This window comes from Electrophorus electricus, chromosome 4 (genome assembly GCF_041902795.1).
Source record: "Electrophorus electricus isolate QZ-2024a chromosome 4, ASM4190279v1, whole genome shotgun sequence".
In the NCBI taxonomy this organism is placed as follows: Eukaryota; Metazoa; Chordata; class Actinopteri; order Gymnotiformes; family Gymnotidae; genus Electrophorus; species Electrophorus electricus.
In genome coordinates, this window is record NC_137500.1 from 38,575,164 (window position 1) to 38,591,739 (window position 16,576).

Below are 16,576 nucleotides of genomic sequence, written 5' to 3' on the forward strand. Positions count from 1 at the left end.
CGTGCCGCGTGATCGCGCCGTAAAGCTCCCTCTCTGGGCTATTAATTTGAGAAATGGGCAATGCTGGAAAGAGCGGGACTGGATTTCAGAACGGCGCCAGTTCCGCTTTAAAATAAAAACACGAATCGCCTACAGTCTGTTGGAAGGCAAAATGAAACCTGCAGCCTTTCAATGCGCAGTTGAATGATATCTGCGCCACACGGGCTTTTTAGCTTAGCTAATGGTCCGTCTCGCGGTTTCGGACCGAGATTGATTCAGTTCGATCCCCAAGTATCAAAAGGCGCAGGTGCGTTCTAGCGTCACATCGGCTCGCGGCTGGCCTCGCGGATAATCCGTGTTAAATGTGCTGTAACGTGGGGAGATCCATGACGTCCATGACGTCTAATGATTGATGCGCTTGTGTTTATGGCGCTTTGTCTTCTCAAAAGGAGTGATGCCCGTACAGGTGATCTTTGATTTCTGTCTTGCGTGGCCGACCATGCGCGTAACGGGGCCTCGGCCCCACGAGACCCCTGCGCTGCACTCCACGCAAAATGCAAATTAAATGATCTCAGTGTACTAGAACAGGGCGCACGAGCCATGCATGATCGGAAAGCGCAAACCCCGTTATCACGGTCTACTGGTGAATATTCACAATAAGCTTCACCCAAAGACTAAAGCAGTAGTCGAAAGAGTATAAATCACACATGTATAAAGGTCATTATTACCTCATTATTCACCAATGACAATAGAGAAAGGGAATATACTAGTAGACTGAAAGATGAATGTTTTATTTATTTACGCAACAGCAATCTGCAATCTGAGTCGACTGACTGTGAGTACAGACTAAAGGGCCTAATCTCACAGCCAACGGCTGCACTCCACACTGGAGTGAATGACACTACCGTTTGGTCTGCAAAGAAAAAAGAAAAAAAGACAAAAGGATAAATTATGCCAGTAAATACATAACGTTTTCTTCTTGAGACGAGAGGAATGTGGCTTCAGGAATGTATATCTCCAGCGCTTGTGTATTGGAATAAGAGCAAACTGGGAGTCAAACGAAACAGGAGTTCAAAACCAGGATTACATCGAACTGAGAAAACGCCAGTAAAATGTCAACAAAAGCCACTCCCATCGTAAATAAACTGTAGTATACATGGTTTTAAGGGATAAATGTTGCTTGTGCTTCTGAGGTTCCAGTGACATTGGCTAGAATTCTGCCATGTAATTTTACCAGACCTCTTCATTCAACTATAACTAGACAGTTTACCTATAACATTAATTGTATATATATAATAATAGTGACAATCACAGCTACCTTACACTGCTTGAACTACAGGTATATGTGCTCACTGGTATATTTATGTTGCATATTGATCACTTAAGCTAAGTCTTTGTGTAGTTAAACTGACTGATTACCAAACACCTTCTTTCTGTATCTTTGGTCAATGAATACAGTGCAATCTCTAAAACTTTGTTTAAAACATTTTGATTATAACAGCCTCTAAAAATGCAAATAAAGGTACCTTACATTTGGACAAATTGACAACTTTCTCACAATCTGTATAAATAAAATCTTAATAAATATCCATATTTAATCATTAATCACGATTTTAACATCTCTTACTGTAAAACGATGTGATATGTTTGTCACAAAGGCCATATAACAATAATATACACATTCTACATAAAAGACTTTAGCTCTAAAAACACAATTGAGTATAGTAAGTGGTATGATTTTTCTCAGTTAATTAATACCACAGGAGAACAGCTAAGATACGACTGACTTTGTAATCACTTTGACAACATTAAGAACCAATATTTATCTGATTTTGATAAATTGTGTTATATTCTTAAAATATGTTTGTGCAGAGACCTCTTTTGTCTAATGTACAGTAGTTACATGTAGTGATGTGGTTACTGTTAAAAGTGAAAGATTCTGTACATAAGAGAATGGAATGAAAGGCTAGTCATGTGACATGAGTAACCAATCAGAAGAGGGTGCACGAATACACCGTTCATGTTTTGACTTCACCTATATCTGGGGTCCCCACTGGAATGGAAATTTGAAAAGCGAAACGTACCAACATCACACCAGAATTAGTACTGTCAAAAAAATGCTCAAATCACACACTCCTACTCTTACTTCCCCGTGGGACATTTTTTGTCACCTACATCATCCGTTTTGCAGCTGTAAGAGTGGCGTTATCGAATGGTCCATGAATGTTGTCAGTTCTGACATCGTAAAGACTTGTCTTACGGCGTGGTGCTGTTGAGGTCATGCATCACACGAGTCCAAGGTCAGATATGAGAATGAAGGTGGAGGTGAAGGAAACCGCGGAGTTTGCTAATGCCGGAGGGCATCGTTTAGGATTCTACAGGAGCCTGCGTGCAGGTTCGAAATCCACGGACCCCTGACTCAGAGGCTGCTTGCTGGAGTATCCATACACTCTTCATAGATCCTGGCCCAGCCTTTCAATCTCATCGATCAGGAAGTCGATATCTGATCTGGTGGCGGCTGGGTTTGAAATCACCATCCTGAAGAAGTTGACTTTGTCGCCCTGAGGCTGGTAGCCCACCATTGTAGTTCCACACTCCATCATCATCGCCTTGATTTTGGGTGCCACCTAGAGACAGGGCAGATCATCGCACCCCTCCGATCTCACGGTAACAGGCACAGGGCGTATATGTTTTTGTTCAAAGTCCTGTCTTTCCCTATTCCAGGAGCTTGCGTTTACAAAACGCCATTCAAGCCTGGGTAGATACGAAGCTTAGGTCACTTTGAAACAGTATAAAAGTGGACTGTTGAAACAGATGCGGTGTGTTACCTTATGGAGCCTCCATCTCCTATCCTGGCTGTCTGGAACGCCACGCAGACTCGGTGGAATGTACCAGAAGCACACATTGGTGTGCTGAGGCTACGAGGAAGAGAGAGCGACACAAACAATGATAGTCAGTGTCCTGATTTCATCCGAAAACAACTGCCATGTGTAGATGCCTGTGTAGCCCTGTCACAGTGACACTTAGTTTATAACCAGTACCAGCTATCGCAGCTTTCTAATGATTTAACCTCCACAAAAAGCTCAGGGGGGAATTACATTAAATATGAAATGGAAAGTGTTTTTACGTACATGCCCCTGAAAGACCATCTCATATCCGTCTCGGTTCTTGATCTTAGTGTAAAGATACTCAGAGAGCTCCAGACACCTGTCTATGTGCTTCTCAAACCCAACAGTTCCCTGTTTTAGGAGGTAACATATATAGGAGGAGGAGGAGATTTCCAAAACACATCCAAAACAAAACAAAAACATCTTTTTTGGTCCCAGTGCAAAAATTCTATCTAGCCGCAGTAATATTTCTGCATTCATTCAGTCACTTATACATTCACTGATTCATTAACACACTTATACATTCACTGATTCATTAACACACTTATACATTCATTGAAAAAATCAATTATCACTTGAAAAATCATAATGAGCTTTCACCCATTCATTCCTTCATTCATCCACGCACGCATGTGTACACCTTTGCCTTCCACATGAGCCAGAACTTGAATATGTCGACGTGGCGACCGCACTGAATGGCCTTGTCTCCAGTATCATAGGACACATCATACTGTTTATCAGGCTGGAACAGGTAGCCAGCACACATAGAGTTGCATCCCTGCAGAAGGCCCTGTATCACACACACACACACACACACGCACAGTGAGATCACATAGTGACATGTCATTGGAGGAGGGGAGACAGACAGACAGACAGAAAAACAGAAAACGGAGAGTAGAGGACCCAGGGCGGCTAAAGATCCACTTCAGTGAACACACATCATCTTTCTCCCTCTCAGTCTTGTTCATCTCCCTTTCCATCTCCACACTCACTTTTCAACAACAACTCTATCGAGTGCTTTGTGACCCTCTCCCACTGCCCCTGTTTCTCCACATTCACCCCACCTCACCTTCTCTCGAACAAGAATGGCAGAGCACTGTAGTGGAACACCCATCATCTTGTGAGGATTCCATGTGACAGAGTTTGCCCTACAGAAAAAACACAGCAGAATGAGACCAGGGTCTGAGATAGTGAGTGTGTGTGTGTGTGTGTGTGTGTGTGTGTGTGTGTGATACATAAAAGAAGAATGCACCTCTCGATGCCATTAAGCTTGTGCCTATGCTGTCTGGACATTAGCAGCCCACCTCCCCATGCGCCCTGCAGGAAAACGCAGCCGTTTCTTCGCATCACACGACAGTCAAGCAACTGGAGCACATTGACGACCTTCTCATTAACATGCAGCCATCAGCATACACTTACGTCCACGTGGAGCCATATGTTGTATTTCTCGCAGATGTCTGCAATCTCACTGATGGGGTCAAAGGCTCCATAAACCGTAGAGCCGGCCGTGGCATTCACAAACAGTGGAACATATCCCTGAAAGACCACAGTTAGGAATACACCCACCAGCTAGCGTACACGAGGCAACAGAGCCAAGAACATTACTAAAGTCAGTAGCTCACTGTGATCTAACATTCCACAGAGTAAGTGAGGTCTTCTGATTTTGCTGGACCATGTGGACTTTACAATTTGGTTCTTTAAGATTCTCCTTTACAATTATTAGTTTTTGATTAAATCGCTCATATTACATCCAAATGCTTCACTGGAGTGTACCAAAAAGGCTTAAAAATTTGGTTATATATTAGATATTTATTTACATATTATTATTAGTTATTAATAAACATGGAAACTTAATGTACTGTTAAACAATTATTTGTCATAGCCTCATTGTTCTATGATTGTAGGCAAAATGACCAGTTATTTAATTAGCTTTTTCCGAGCAAAAACTCACCTTCTGTTTGGCATCAATGACCTTGGCCTCCAGATCAGCTGGAATGACTCTACCTCTGATAAAGAAGATGAACATGTAATACTGACACACACACACACACACACACACACACACACACACACACACACACACACACACACACACACACACACACACAAACACACAGATTTCCCTCACCTCTCATCTGTGTTCAGTAGAATCAGGTTCTCTGTCCCAAAGCCAAGAGCAGCACTGGCTTTCTTTATGGAGTAATGACTCTGGGAAAGGAACATATGCAGCCTGTTAAGTTAACGTTCTCTTTGACAAAGGTAAGATAAGTCTACAGAAAACCCAACAGAGAACATCTTAGATGTAGGACTCAGTCAGTAGTGCAGTAATAAAACCATTTATTGTATGTCTGAGCTGCTGGACACATCTCGGGTAGCAAGATAGCATGAATACATTGATAAACCAATGCGAAACACTACTAGAGAAGCCGTCATCTTCATATTTAACGAGACAGAGGACATACATGTTCTGAGGTGAACAGCACGAGTCTGGGCGCTGCGGTCATTCCTTTTGTCTTCACCTCAGGGAAGTGTTTATATCGAGCTATCATCACACTGTACATGTTGGAGATAGCGCCTCCTGTAGGCCAAAGCGAGCATGGCAACTTTAGAACCACAATTAGTGGCGTGTGATTTAGAGCTCATGTGGCCATCCGTGCGTTTGGTCCGTTAGCAGGTGAGCTCACCTGGGGAGAAAATGCCGTCTCCATCTCCGTTTGGCCAGCCCACGATCTCCCGCATCTTTTTGAGGGTCAGCTGCTCCATCAGCACAAACACAGGAGCAATTTCATACGTGAACCTTGAGGAGGAAGAGACACAAAATAAAAATAAATAATAAACAAAAATAATAATAAATAATTGGGAATAAACTCACACGCATGTGTGCATACGCACAATCACACTCTCATCACTTTCATCATCGTCATCATCATCATGTAATATGTTTGTCCTGATTTGATGAGAGATAAACATTTAATCAACTGCACTGTATAAACAAACTGTGATACAATAATCCCTTTGGAGGCATCTTTGACCTAATAATGATGGTCAATAACCATCAGATGCAATTAGGGCTAACAACAGACTAATTAGTGAATGTAAATGTCAAGCGTTTGCGCCAACTTGCCTAATTAATCTAAAGAGTCATGTGATAATGGGATATGAGTGGGGACATTAGTGAAGTACGCAGCCTGACCGCTGGTGCACTGACATCTTTGAAGCATTTGTACACATGCTTCTGATATAGAGCACAACATGGCCAGAGGACACACTAATGCTACATACACATTCTCCTTTTTATAGCAGAATTATCTCTTTTATTTAATCGACATGTCATTATGGACCTTATGAACTTGGAAGGAATATGATTCTATACTACCTGATGCAGTGGAGATTAGTCCCTGTAGTAAATAAATCAACTGTGTATCTTTTATTGACCCTTAAATGGTTAGCACCCATGCTGCCAAAAGACATAATAGAATTTCTGACCTCCAGAGGTCAGCATGAACTGCTCTGTTTACATCCTTGTTTTTCTTCCATAGTATTTCCTGAAGCTGGCAAGCATTATGGATTAATCCAAGTAGTCTATGTGTAGAATACTGGCATCCATTCGGCAGGGCTGCCTGGTTTGTTTACACTTCAGAGACTGAGTGCTACTGGATGGGGAAGGAGGTGGAGAGATTTGACTGCCGTAGTTTTGGCCTCTGAGGTCAGACTTCTGCACTTCATGTCTGTGCATGTGAAAACTATCTAGTTTTACATGGGCGCGTGAGAAGATAAATTAACCTTGACCAATGAGGGACACCCTACATCCTGGACAGCCTCACCTGCTGGCTGTATATGAAACCTCTGTGTCATTTTAATGTTTATTTGAACAATTCTGAGTATTGATCACAATCAAACATCTTGCTTGTTTCCAGATATCTAAATGACAAATGAATATCTTAAGCTTCCTCCCTGACACATGTGACAAACAGACCTTAGAATGCGATTGTGTGTGTTTCCGTTAGATAATGTTTCAATTACACTTCCGAACTCCATCAATATGACAAATACACCCGTGGAGAATTACGAGGACTAGCACTCACATATTAGTGTTGGCTGTTGAGGTGAGCCACTCCCCCGCTAAGCCGATGATGTCCAGCCCAGTCGACAGCTGATTAAAAAACCTGGGGTGACCTGAAGAGAGAGCAGGGCCCCCCACAATTTAAACGGGCATAACTGATCCATAAAGATCACAAGGAAGGCACAGCCTACGACCAGGAATGGACTTGGGTGCAGTGAAGGTTTCGTTCGTGTAAATCTTAGCACATATATTGGACTCCAAATTACACATACAAATTATTTTGGGAAGAGCACAGGCTAGAAGAACAGGCACGATCATCTTTATAAAGAAACCTATTTCTGAAATAGCTTGCTTTGTCGGAGGTTTACCATCTGGCAAGCCTAATTTGGGGTTAACGTGCACAGCAGAGAATAAAAACGTTACAGGCAATTGCTAGACTACAGTTCGCTCTGATTAGGTAGTTAGTATGCAGGCATTTCCATTCTATGATGCTGGTTATGAACCTGAACTTCACTTGCATTCAGTACACAGATTATTAATGGCATCAAAGCCAGTTACACTCACATTCCATTTGGATTGTAATTAGGCCATACAAATGACTGATTGTAAATAACAGAAATACCTCATGGAAAATACTACCTGAAAGTTACCCCTGAAACAGAAAAAGATTATGCAAGTTGGTACAAGACTGAATTACAATCCACCCCACAATGTGGATTATGATTCTCTTTTAAACCCTTTGATCAGTTTGAAATATTCCATTGTTATAGGACCAAGTAAACAGATGAAGGATCGGATGAGGGGAATTTGGGAATGACCACTTGAGAAGGCTAAAATAATGAAAAGAAAACAATAATCTGAAGGACCAGCGATGTCACCCCCTCTGATCAAAGCCCTCAGCACAACGCATATGACTCGGGCTTCACAAACACCATTCACCTGCGCAGGCCCGCGGCACCGAATTGCGAACATGTCCCACCTGTCCTGACGCCGTATTTGAGAGTGTCCCTGCAGTCCACCAGGATCTGCTCCAGGCTCTCCGGCTGGTCGGAGAGCTCCAGGTTGAAGCCTTCCATTCCCTCCAGCAGCTGGTGTGGGTGGTGGAAATCCAGCACTTTGGTGGATCTGTCAAATGTCTTGCGCACATAATTAGTGAGGATGTCCACCAGCTCCAGGAGGAACTGGACTGTGGGTTCCTCCCCGTTCTTGGCGGGCAGTAGGTCTTTAATGAAGATACATGACATACATGCCAGAAGCAGTCAGACCACTCTGAAATGCTACCGCACTTTCACTCTGGTCTTCAGCAGCATCTTCCAGAGTTATATAATGGCACACAATTTTGCAGATACCACAGTCTTCAAACGTGTGTGGTGATGGACTGGTTAGGTTTAAAATGTGTCTCCTACATGGAGGCAGGGTCACTGGAGTTTAAAATGTACAGTCTGAATTTCGTAGGTGTAAAATACTGTTTGATATTAACTAAGCTTTATATTGAGTGGTAAATATGTACTGAGCTGGATTGTTTAGGCCCCTATGACTCTTGACTGGTTAATAGAATGTAATCAACCAGATAATACAAACACAGCTGCTAGATTACATCTGTTAACCAATAATGTGACAATTTTTTTACTACTCAAGTACTCAACTGGATTATTTTTCCATTATAACAGCTCAGTATATTTTTACTTGTAATGACTACTATTTTGTTATTAGTGTTGCCTGTGTAAACAATTTATTATTACAGATTATTATAAGATTTAGAAAACTAAAATCCCCAAAATGAGGATAAATAGGTATACTATAACTTCTGTTCTGCAAATGCACATATATAAGGCTTATTGATTTGTAAAATGTAAAAAACAAACAAACTAACAAAAATTTAAAAGCATGTAAGAAAATGAACTCACTCACCCCTTGCATAAAGGTTGGAGAAGTCAGTCTCTGTGCGCCCGAACCGGGAGTCCCGCTCGTTGTCTCGAGCCAGGAGAGTCTTCGAGGACGGCTGCTCGTTAAAGGGCCCGACAATCCGGCTCTTTTCATCCAGATTGTTGTTCTTCTGTAAAAACCCTGAATCGTTACAGGAAGGAGATGGCTGAAATTTGCACCTGTAATTTCCCGACGTCGTATGAGACTCTTTATTCAAAAGCATATTTCACGGTGGCTGTGCGGAGCGGGGGATCCCCTTACTGTCCGCGTACAGGGGATATATGACACACATAATCAGGGCTCGCCCTCGTGACATCAGCAGCGAAGCCAGCCAAGCAAAAAAAAAAAAAAAAAAAAAAAACCCGGTGTCGATTAAAGCGGCTGTAAATTCCCATCAGAGGCAGCCGAGTGCGCGCGGGGACGGCGGAGAGCCCATCCCTGCAGGCAGACTTCACGGGCTGCTGAGGCGCGCGCTAATGGTGCGTGTCGCGAGGGACGGCGCTCCGTATTGCATTAGTGATCTGCTTTGCCTCTGGTGGAAACGAAGTCATAGACTTACATTGTTCTTGGTTTGTGTTTTTTTGGGTTGGTTTTTTTTGGTCAGAATAATTTTGCATCTTTAAGAGACGAGCAGTCTAATTCTCGTTTGGGGCTATTCTTAGGGAAAATAATTCAAGACGAATTAGGTTGGACAAAAATATGTTTACCAAACCGTTGGACAAATATTATTGAGAGCAGTAACAAAGTCTCTCTGGCATTGGGATAATGGCGTGCTGTGTGGGGTGACACCGAAACGAATTTCATGATTTCACGTAGCTGTGAATACAGTTTTGTTAACCACTGGTCAACTCTGCCCTTTTAAAGAATGTATTTATTATAACCTACAACCGAGGTTTCTCTCTCTCATTCACTCTTTATATATATATATATATATATATATATATATATATATATATATATATATATATATATATATATATATATATATATATATAAAATTTGACACCAAATTCTTCTTTAATTTAATTTCGATAAACACTTTCGCCAGTATTTAATTCCAGGATTTTTTTGAAAGATAATTAGCGGTCCATTTTTCCTCAGCAGTCACAAATCTTATCAAATGTTGTGTAGTCGCAGCGAAACACCTCATTCTACAAAGACTGGCTGCGCTATCACCTGAAAACAGACACTATAGGGATATAATGTAGCTGTATTTAACGGATTTCTGTTAACCATAAATTCTCCAGAGGAACGATGGATTTATCGCAAGCAATGATGGACTATAGATTTACTATCTACAATCCTTCTGGGCTGGGTGCAGTTATGAGATAAACAAGGCAATACTGCTTTCGTCCGACCTACCGCATTCAAGAAATTAGAGTGAATTTTTATATCAAGCATTTGATATATGTTGAGAAGAAAATAGTCAATGTATAATCTTCTACAGATTATACAGATAACAGAAATGTAGATGCGTATTTGCATTCACATCAGTAGACTATGAACTATCAGTCCGTGCGTAGACTTCTGCTGTGCTTTCAAATACGTTTTGTGTCGTAAACCGAAACGTGTTTTGACAAACCGTTCACTTCAGGCGCGCGGTTCACGTTCACTTTAACTTTGAAATTTAAGACTAATCAGCTTCTTAGAAATCTGCCCATGTTAATCACTTACACTGCCACGTGAGGGCGCTAAAGGATAATCTCAGTCATTCAGGCTCCTATTAAATTGTACATGTGGTGTAACCAATTAGTCCGTAAAAGCGGCATATTTGGCCTAATACCCACTATTTCAGAAATAAAAGGCTAAAACATTGTTTACAGTTTTCTTTCAATATATGCCATTGTAAATATATTCCAATAAAAACCCAGACAAGTATGCAGTAAATGGCGCAGACACAGAAGCACTGGGCCTTTTTCGCCTTCATACTTCGTCTGCATTGAGATGAACGGCTGCAAGCACGACTAACAGCAGCTAACAATGATATACTATCCGGCAGCTATAATTTGTAGTCTCAGAGCAGTCAACAATCACACTGTTCAATCTTCTGATTTTTTAAAAACATTATTCTGCTTAGCATAATGAAACTTCTTAGCGCTGAAAACAGTATGAAATCAAACCTCACCACATATTTTCATCCCAAGTTTCCTCGTGCATCCGTGCGCAACGCCACTCCAGTCGTAACCTTAAAAAAGAGCAAATAAACAAATGCATGAAAACTAAACATAACTGTAATCTGTCCGTTAATGTCAGTCAAACAGCCCACCACGACTTTCCCCAACAATATAGAATTAATGAAACTGTAGGCTACGTGACCTCACGTTTAACCACAGCGTATCAACCCCGCCCAATTTCCAAAATTCTCAACTGAGCTTTTACGCGAAGGACCGTTTACCAAATCACTATCACCTCCATGAAGGACCAGGTCTCCGCCAAACCGTTATATTTCTCACCAAACGACAACGTGAAAATACGGATCATCAGTTTCTCTCCTGGTGCGGTAGAGGTTTATTTAGGTCTATATAATTTTTTCCCCTCATTTATTAACGTACACTCATAATGGAGCTAGCAATGGGAAAATAAAAATAACGAGTTACTCATGAAAAACTGACCAAATCAAAATGTATTTCTATTTATTTTATATTTTGTATGTTGACTGCAGGAAATCATGGAATATAAAATAGAAGATTTGCAGGGGGAAAATGAACCAGAATTATTTACAGACATACGAAAGAGCATACATTGAAATTTGTAACAAAACAAAAAAAAATTATTTTCCCCCCCTTTTTTTTTTAACTGTGTCAGACATCGAGAGTCAGCAAACGTGGACTGAACACTTGAATGAGGTTTTTACAAGCAGCACTAACTGGGCGGCCGAAACGCACAAAGCTTTTCTGACATAAACGCCGCTTTTAACGGCTGAGTGTAGGTGATGGAATCGGAGCGGACCGACATCACTAGTTTTTCAGCTGCACATTTCTGCTGCGTTCACCGTGCACCTCTCGGAGGTCGAAATGCTGTTAATACCTGCACTTTGGTGCGCTCCTTCCCCCAGCACCATACAGCAATACGCCGGAACGAAAAGCCAGCCATTAGGGCCAATTTAGCATCCTTACAAATTAGAGCCACTCTCCACTTAATTACACGATGCTCCAGCCAGAAGCCGTTTTTTCCTTTTCCAGGCAGAGATAAGGAAAAAAATAGTAACAGGCGTAGAATTAGGATAATAACTTAAACCACAATTCCAACAAAAACAATATTAGCAATATTAAGAATAAGAATATGCAATTGTGCTACTACTACTAAATGCGTGCTTCCCAACATGTCTACAAAAAATATTAATTTTCACATTATGAAATGTAAAGACCAGGTCCTTCCGTTAAAGAGTGAAAAAAGTATTTTTAATCGATGAAAACAAATCGGTTGTACTGTGAGCGTCTGTCCCCAGACACCCCAGTCTGACTTTAAAGGACAACAAGATTGGTCTTGCGGGCTCGTGCGGGAGGTCCGTCTCGCATGCAGTGCGGCGGTGATTTGCGGGACCCGCGGCGCTACGAACACCGTCGCGTCACCCCCTACCCCCTCCACCCCACTCCCGGGCAAGATTAATGACAGCGCCCACAAAGCAAATAGCCGGAGTGAAATAGCGTTTTATCTGCGATGGACCTACTTGAAGAAGGTGGCCGTAAATTTGTCGTGTTGGGATCCGGATCGCCGCCGGAGGAAGAAGGTGCCGACGCCGCCATCACTCCGAAGACACAGTGCTTAAGACCTTAGTCCAAAGTGCGCTGTCACTCAGGACGAAAAAGCTCTTATTTTACCAGGGATGAAAAGTCACATTCGCTGTACAGGAAGAGAGCGGGAAAGTTTAGCGTCAACCATGAACAAAATACATCATGCCTTTTTTCACAAATAGAAATGGGCACTTAGAGAAGGTTATACTGTCATTTATCAAATGAATTGGCATCAGTGATGGTATAATACGCGCTACTATGCAGTAAGGCTACAGGATGCGCTGACTGCTCCACTGTCCTAAATCTACTTGTGCAATCGATCGAAGCGGAATATATTTATGACAAACTTATAAAGACTGGGCTACACGTTTGCCATTCAGCAGTACTGTTATACAGTACGTACAGGACACGTAATGTGATCGCAGTTAAAAGTTGATTTCATAGGAGTAAAACGAAAGAAAGAGTTGTGAGAAAAGCCTTGTAGCTCGTGGCGCAGCAAAATGTGTGTCAAACCATCATGACAATATAGACAGCCTGCAAGGAAGCGAAGCGCGAGTGCTGAAGCACACAGCACACCGAGTTACTGCCCGTGACTGGTGATTAATAAAAAGCTCATACTCCACAGCTGGAAAAAGAGCGAATAAAGGTTTATAATGGCAGATATGGTACTGGGAAATGTGACCGATTAAAAACCCATCATATGAAATTATTTGAATTTATTGTATTATTTAATTAAAACCAGAGACGAAATGATCAACAAACAAAATTGCACCGTTTACGTTTCACTAAAACCCTGCTTTAAGGCACCTGTTAGATCTACGGTTAAGGTGACATTTAGCAGAAGACCGAAATGATCCCAAGTTACCTTGCAAATAAGCTCCAGCCAGTGCGCAATTCCAGATGATCCAAAATCAGGAGCCAGTCAAATTTCCAGCCTGGGACTGCGGTCAGGTGTGCCCTCGCGCTAACGACAACGGAGTGCAAATGCCGGCTGAAAAACTACCACCATCCCCGGTGACCTTTCCCAAGGCACTGCTTGATTTGCTGATGTTCAAAGCCCGAATCGACTGTTTATTCGTTACCAAGAGCGCGCGACTCGCCGCTGCACCTCCTCTCGTAGTGCATTTCGTGCAAACCAAACAACAAATTCGATTTGTTCGCAAAAATGCATTTCACTGGTGCATCTCCGGGAGCGTTGAGGCACTTTTGGTACGTGCCTTCGGGACTTTGTACCTTGAATAAGATTCCAAGTCACGAACAAAGACTTTGGAAGTTTGATCCAATAGCAACACATTACGCGCAACCACTTCTGGCGAGGTGCGCGAGGGAGGGGTTGATAAAATCCCGACCTTGATAAGGACAAGAGGACCTGTATGGACATGGAATGATAATCAATGCATTTAACATAAAATTGCATCGTTCATTGACAAAATATTTCATCGATAAAAAGGTTTGTTCTATTAAATTATTAATTGATTGACAAATCCTATGATTTCTTTTGTGTGTTTACCAGAAAAATAACTAGCAAAACGCATAGTCTTATTAAAGTCAAAATACATATTGTATTTTATAATATTTGTGAGAATAGACGTGAGACGAGTATTTTTTTTACCAGTAAAATCCACACGGTGGCAGCAAGCAATCATCTTAATAAGACGAGTTATAATGTGCGTCGTAAAAATTCCAATGTACAGTTTGTTAACGTATATTAAAGAACGGTCAATATGTGCCTTCTCGATTAGAGTAATATTTACATGGGCATTTTCTTTAGGATGATGCCGGAAAACGTCGAACGAATTCATCTTTTTGCAGAGCTTTGCAGAACTAAAAAAATACAGGGATATAAAACACGCAATATGAGCCTTCATATGTGCCTAACCGAAATAAAGCAGTATTTGTGCTTGCAGACCCCCAGGCAGCCACAGAGGGGCGCTGTAGAGGTGAGCCTGGACAAAGGCGCCTGGCACAGTGGGATGCTGCCCTTCGCGCTGTGTGTTCAGCTCGGTAAACGCTTTGCATTTCATGCTGATAGAATTGGATTGCAGGTTAATGTTCATAAACGTGATTCATATATAGACGCCTAGCCCACATTTAAACACGTGGACTGTTACTAAACACAAATGCATATGTTTGTGCATTTGAAAACCTTTTGCGTAAAACTGTAGTGTAGCTGAAATACCTTACTACGGCTCCAAAACAAAACATTCATAAAACATTTATTGATATCGATATCGTACATCGGGGGTTTGTCTTTAAAGATGAGAACCACCGTTAGAAAGGGGTGCAATTTTAAAACGCCACCTTCACAAACCACCGCAAGGTGGCGGTGGAATATAGCAGCCTGTTGGGAGGGTCCTCGAGATCACATATGCATGCGGACCAAGGCTGATTACATACTGTAATCATTTTGTACACGGTTCACGTGGGGGACAAAAAGTGAAATGAATGAAATGAAATGAATTGACAGCCCTTAAACGGACAGTAGTGTAACGTCATTCTCCACCAGGCCCCACTGGGTGGAGGTGTGAATATGCGTAGTTCATGCAGACCTAAAGACATTGCCAATGAGTGGAGGTCTAAGGCAGATGTTAGATCTGTGACCTGGGTTTCAGATTCAGGTGTGACCCCATTGACCCCTGGCAGACATCCCTGTTTGCTGGCATCATAACTCACACGTGAGGTGGTTCGCTTTGGGTCATGGGTCATGGGTCATTCCTTCTTCTCCCAGTTTGTTTACTCTACCAGTCTGGTACTGGTCAACATTTGATTTATCTGCTCATTTTGTCCCAAAACTCTACAACACACTTTTTTTTGTATCCTATAACATGGTATTCCTGTTAATGAAGTTGTATCCTATAACATGGTATTCCTGTTAATGAAGTTGTATCCACATGGTATTCCTGTTAATGAAGTTGTATCCTATAACATGGTATTCCTGTTAATGAAGTTGTATCCTATAACATGGTATTCCTGTTAATGAAGTTGGTTGTATATTCTTTTTATGTTCTGTGATTATAATATGGCTCATGTAATGCTAGTGCTAACACCCTTGGTAGCTTGGTAATTTGTACAGAAAAAATGCAGTTTGCAGATTGTTCAAATGCTACAGACAGATGCCTAATAATTCATTATTACACTGCGGGAGTTTGTATAAAGAATGTGTGTCATTAGGAGGGCTGGAGTATGGTGAGACTTTGGAAAGAGGGAATTAACAATCTCAGGGATGTTTGGGAATTAAGTGATTGCCTGTTAGGTCCCCATGAGGGCTGGCACAGAGGATGTAGGAACAATAGACTGATTTATCATTGATTTGGGATGAAGCAAAATATAAGACATTACAAGGCAAAATATTTGCATAAGAAAAACAGCAAAAACATAGAAATGAAAGATGGTGAATGGATCAGGGTTAGATAAAAAGGAACTATGTAGTTTTTAACTAAATTTTATCATCACAGGAATTCTCAGCAAGTGTACAGTTTTAAACTAGCCTGCAGAACACTGAAAAATTCACAATCATAGCAAATATGAGAATCAAAAATTCTACAATCACCAGTCTGGTATACCCTTGCTAGAGAGTTGGTCATAGAACTAGTATTTGTTTACCACCTTGCACTGAGGAAAACAGGCTAACATCACCAGTTATTCTTAAAGGCCATAGGAGCTGGCAGACTGTGCTATAATAGAGGTATGCCTGATGATTTTTTGGGGATTGTAGGGCAAATTAATGGGCCATGCAGTCATTACTATGTTGCAGCAATTTGGGATTGTTGTTTGCCATGGGGGGGCGCTATTTCAAGGTCTTAACGCTACCTTAACACTTTCACTGTTCCCATCTAACAGATACCAAAGAAAGAACCATATATATATATATATATATATATATATATATATATATATATATATATATATATATATATATAATATACACACACACACACACACACACACACACACACAGAGTTAAGAGTTCAGTAAACTCAAATTTA

At 41.4% G+C, this 16,576-nt stretch overlaps 1 protein-coding gene across 1 annotated transcript; it reads right to left on the bottom strand.

The window, feature by feature from the left end:
* Positions 1 to 754: 754 nt before the first annotated feature.
* gad1a (glutamate decarboxylase 1a) lies at positions 755 to 13,890 on the bottom strand. Its single transcript, XM_027016595.3, has 17 exons — positions 13,456 to 13,890; positions 12,527 to 12,699; positions 10,982 to 11,041; positions 8,842 to 8,997; positions 7,910 to 8,152; positions 6,953 to 7,043; positions 5,552 to 5,664; positions 5,330 to 5,445; positions 4,996 to 5,075; positions 4,819 to 4,873; positions 4,287 to 4,403; positions 4,120 to 4,184; positions 3,937 to 4,015; positions 3,508 to 3,657; positions 3,111 to 3,218; positions 2,808 to 2,897; positions 755 to 2,606 (listed from the first exon to the last, which is right to left on the bottom strand). The coding sequence occupies exons 2-17, from the start codon at positions 12,600 to 12,602 to the stop codon at positions 2,433 to 2,435; spliced, it is 1,773 nt and encodes a 590-aa protein (XP_026872396.2). The 5' UTR covers positions 12,603 to 12,699; positions 13,456 to 13,890; the 3' UTR covers positions 755 to 2,432.
* Between the last annotated feature and the right edge of the window lie 2,686 nt (positions 13,891 to 16,576).

Coding starts and splice junctions, on each gene's coding strand:
- gad1a (XM_027016595.3), bottom strand. CDS start 12,602: ATGGCGGCGTCGGCACCTTCTTCCTCCGGCGGCGATCCGGATCCCAAC. Junction 3,219..3,507: donor GGCTCATGTGGAAGGCAAAG/GTGTACACATGC, acceptor CTCCTAAAACAG/GGAACTGTTGGGTTTGAGAA. Junction 2,898..3,110: donor AGATGGTCTTTCAGGGGCAT/GTACGTAAAAAC, acceptor TCTTCCTCGTAG/CCTCAGCACACCAATGTGTG.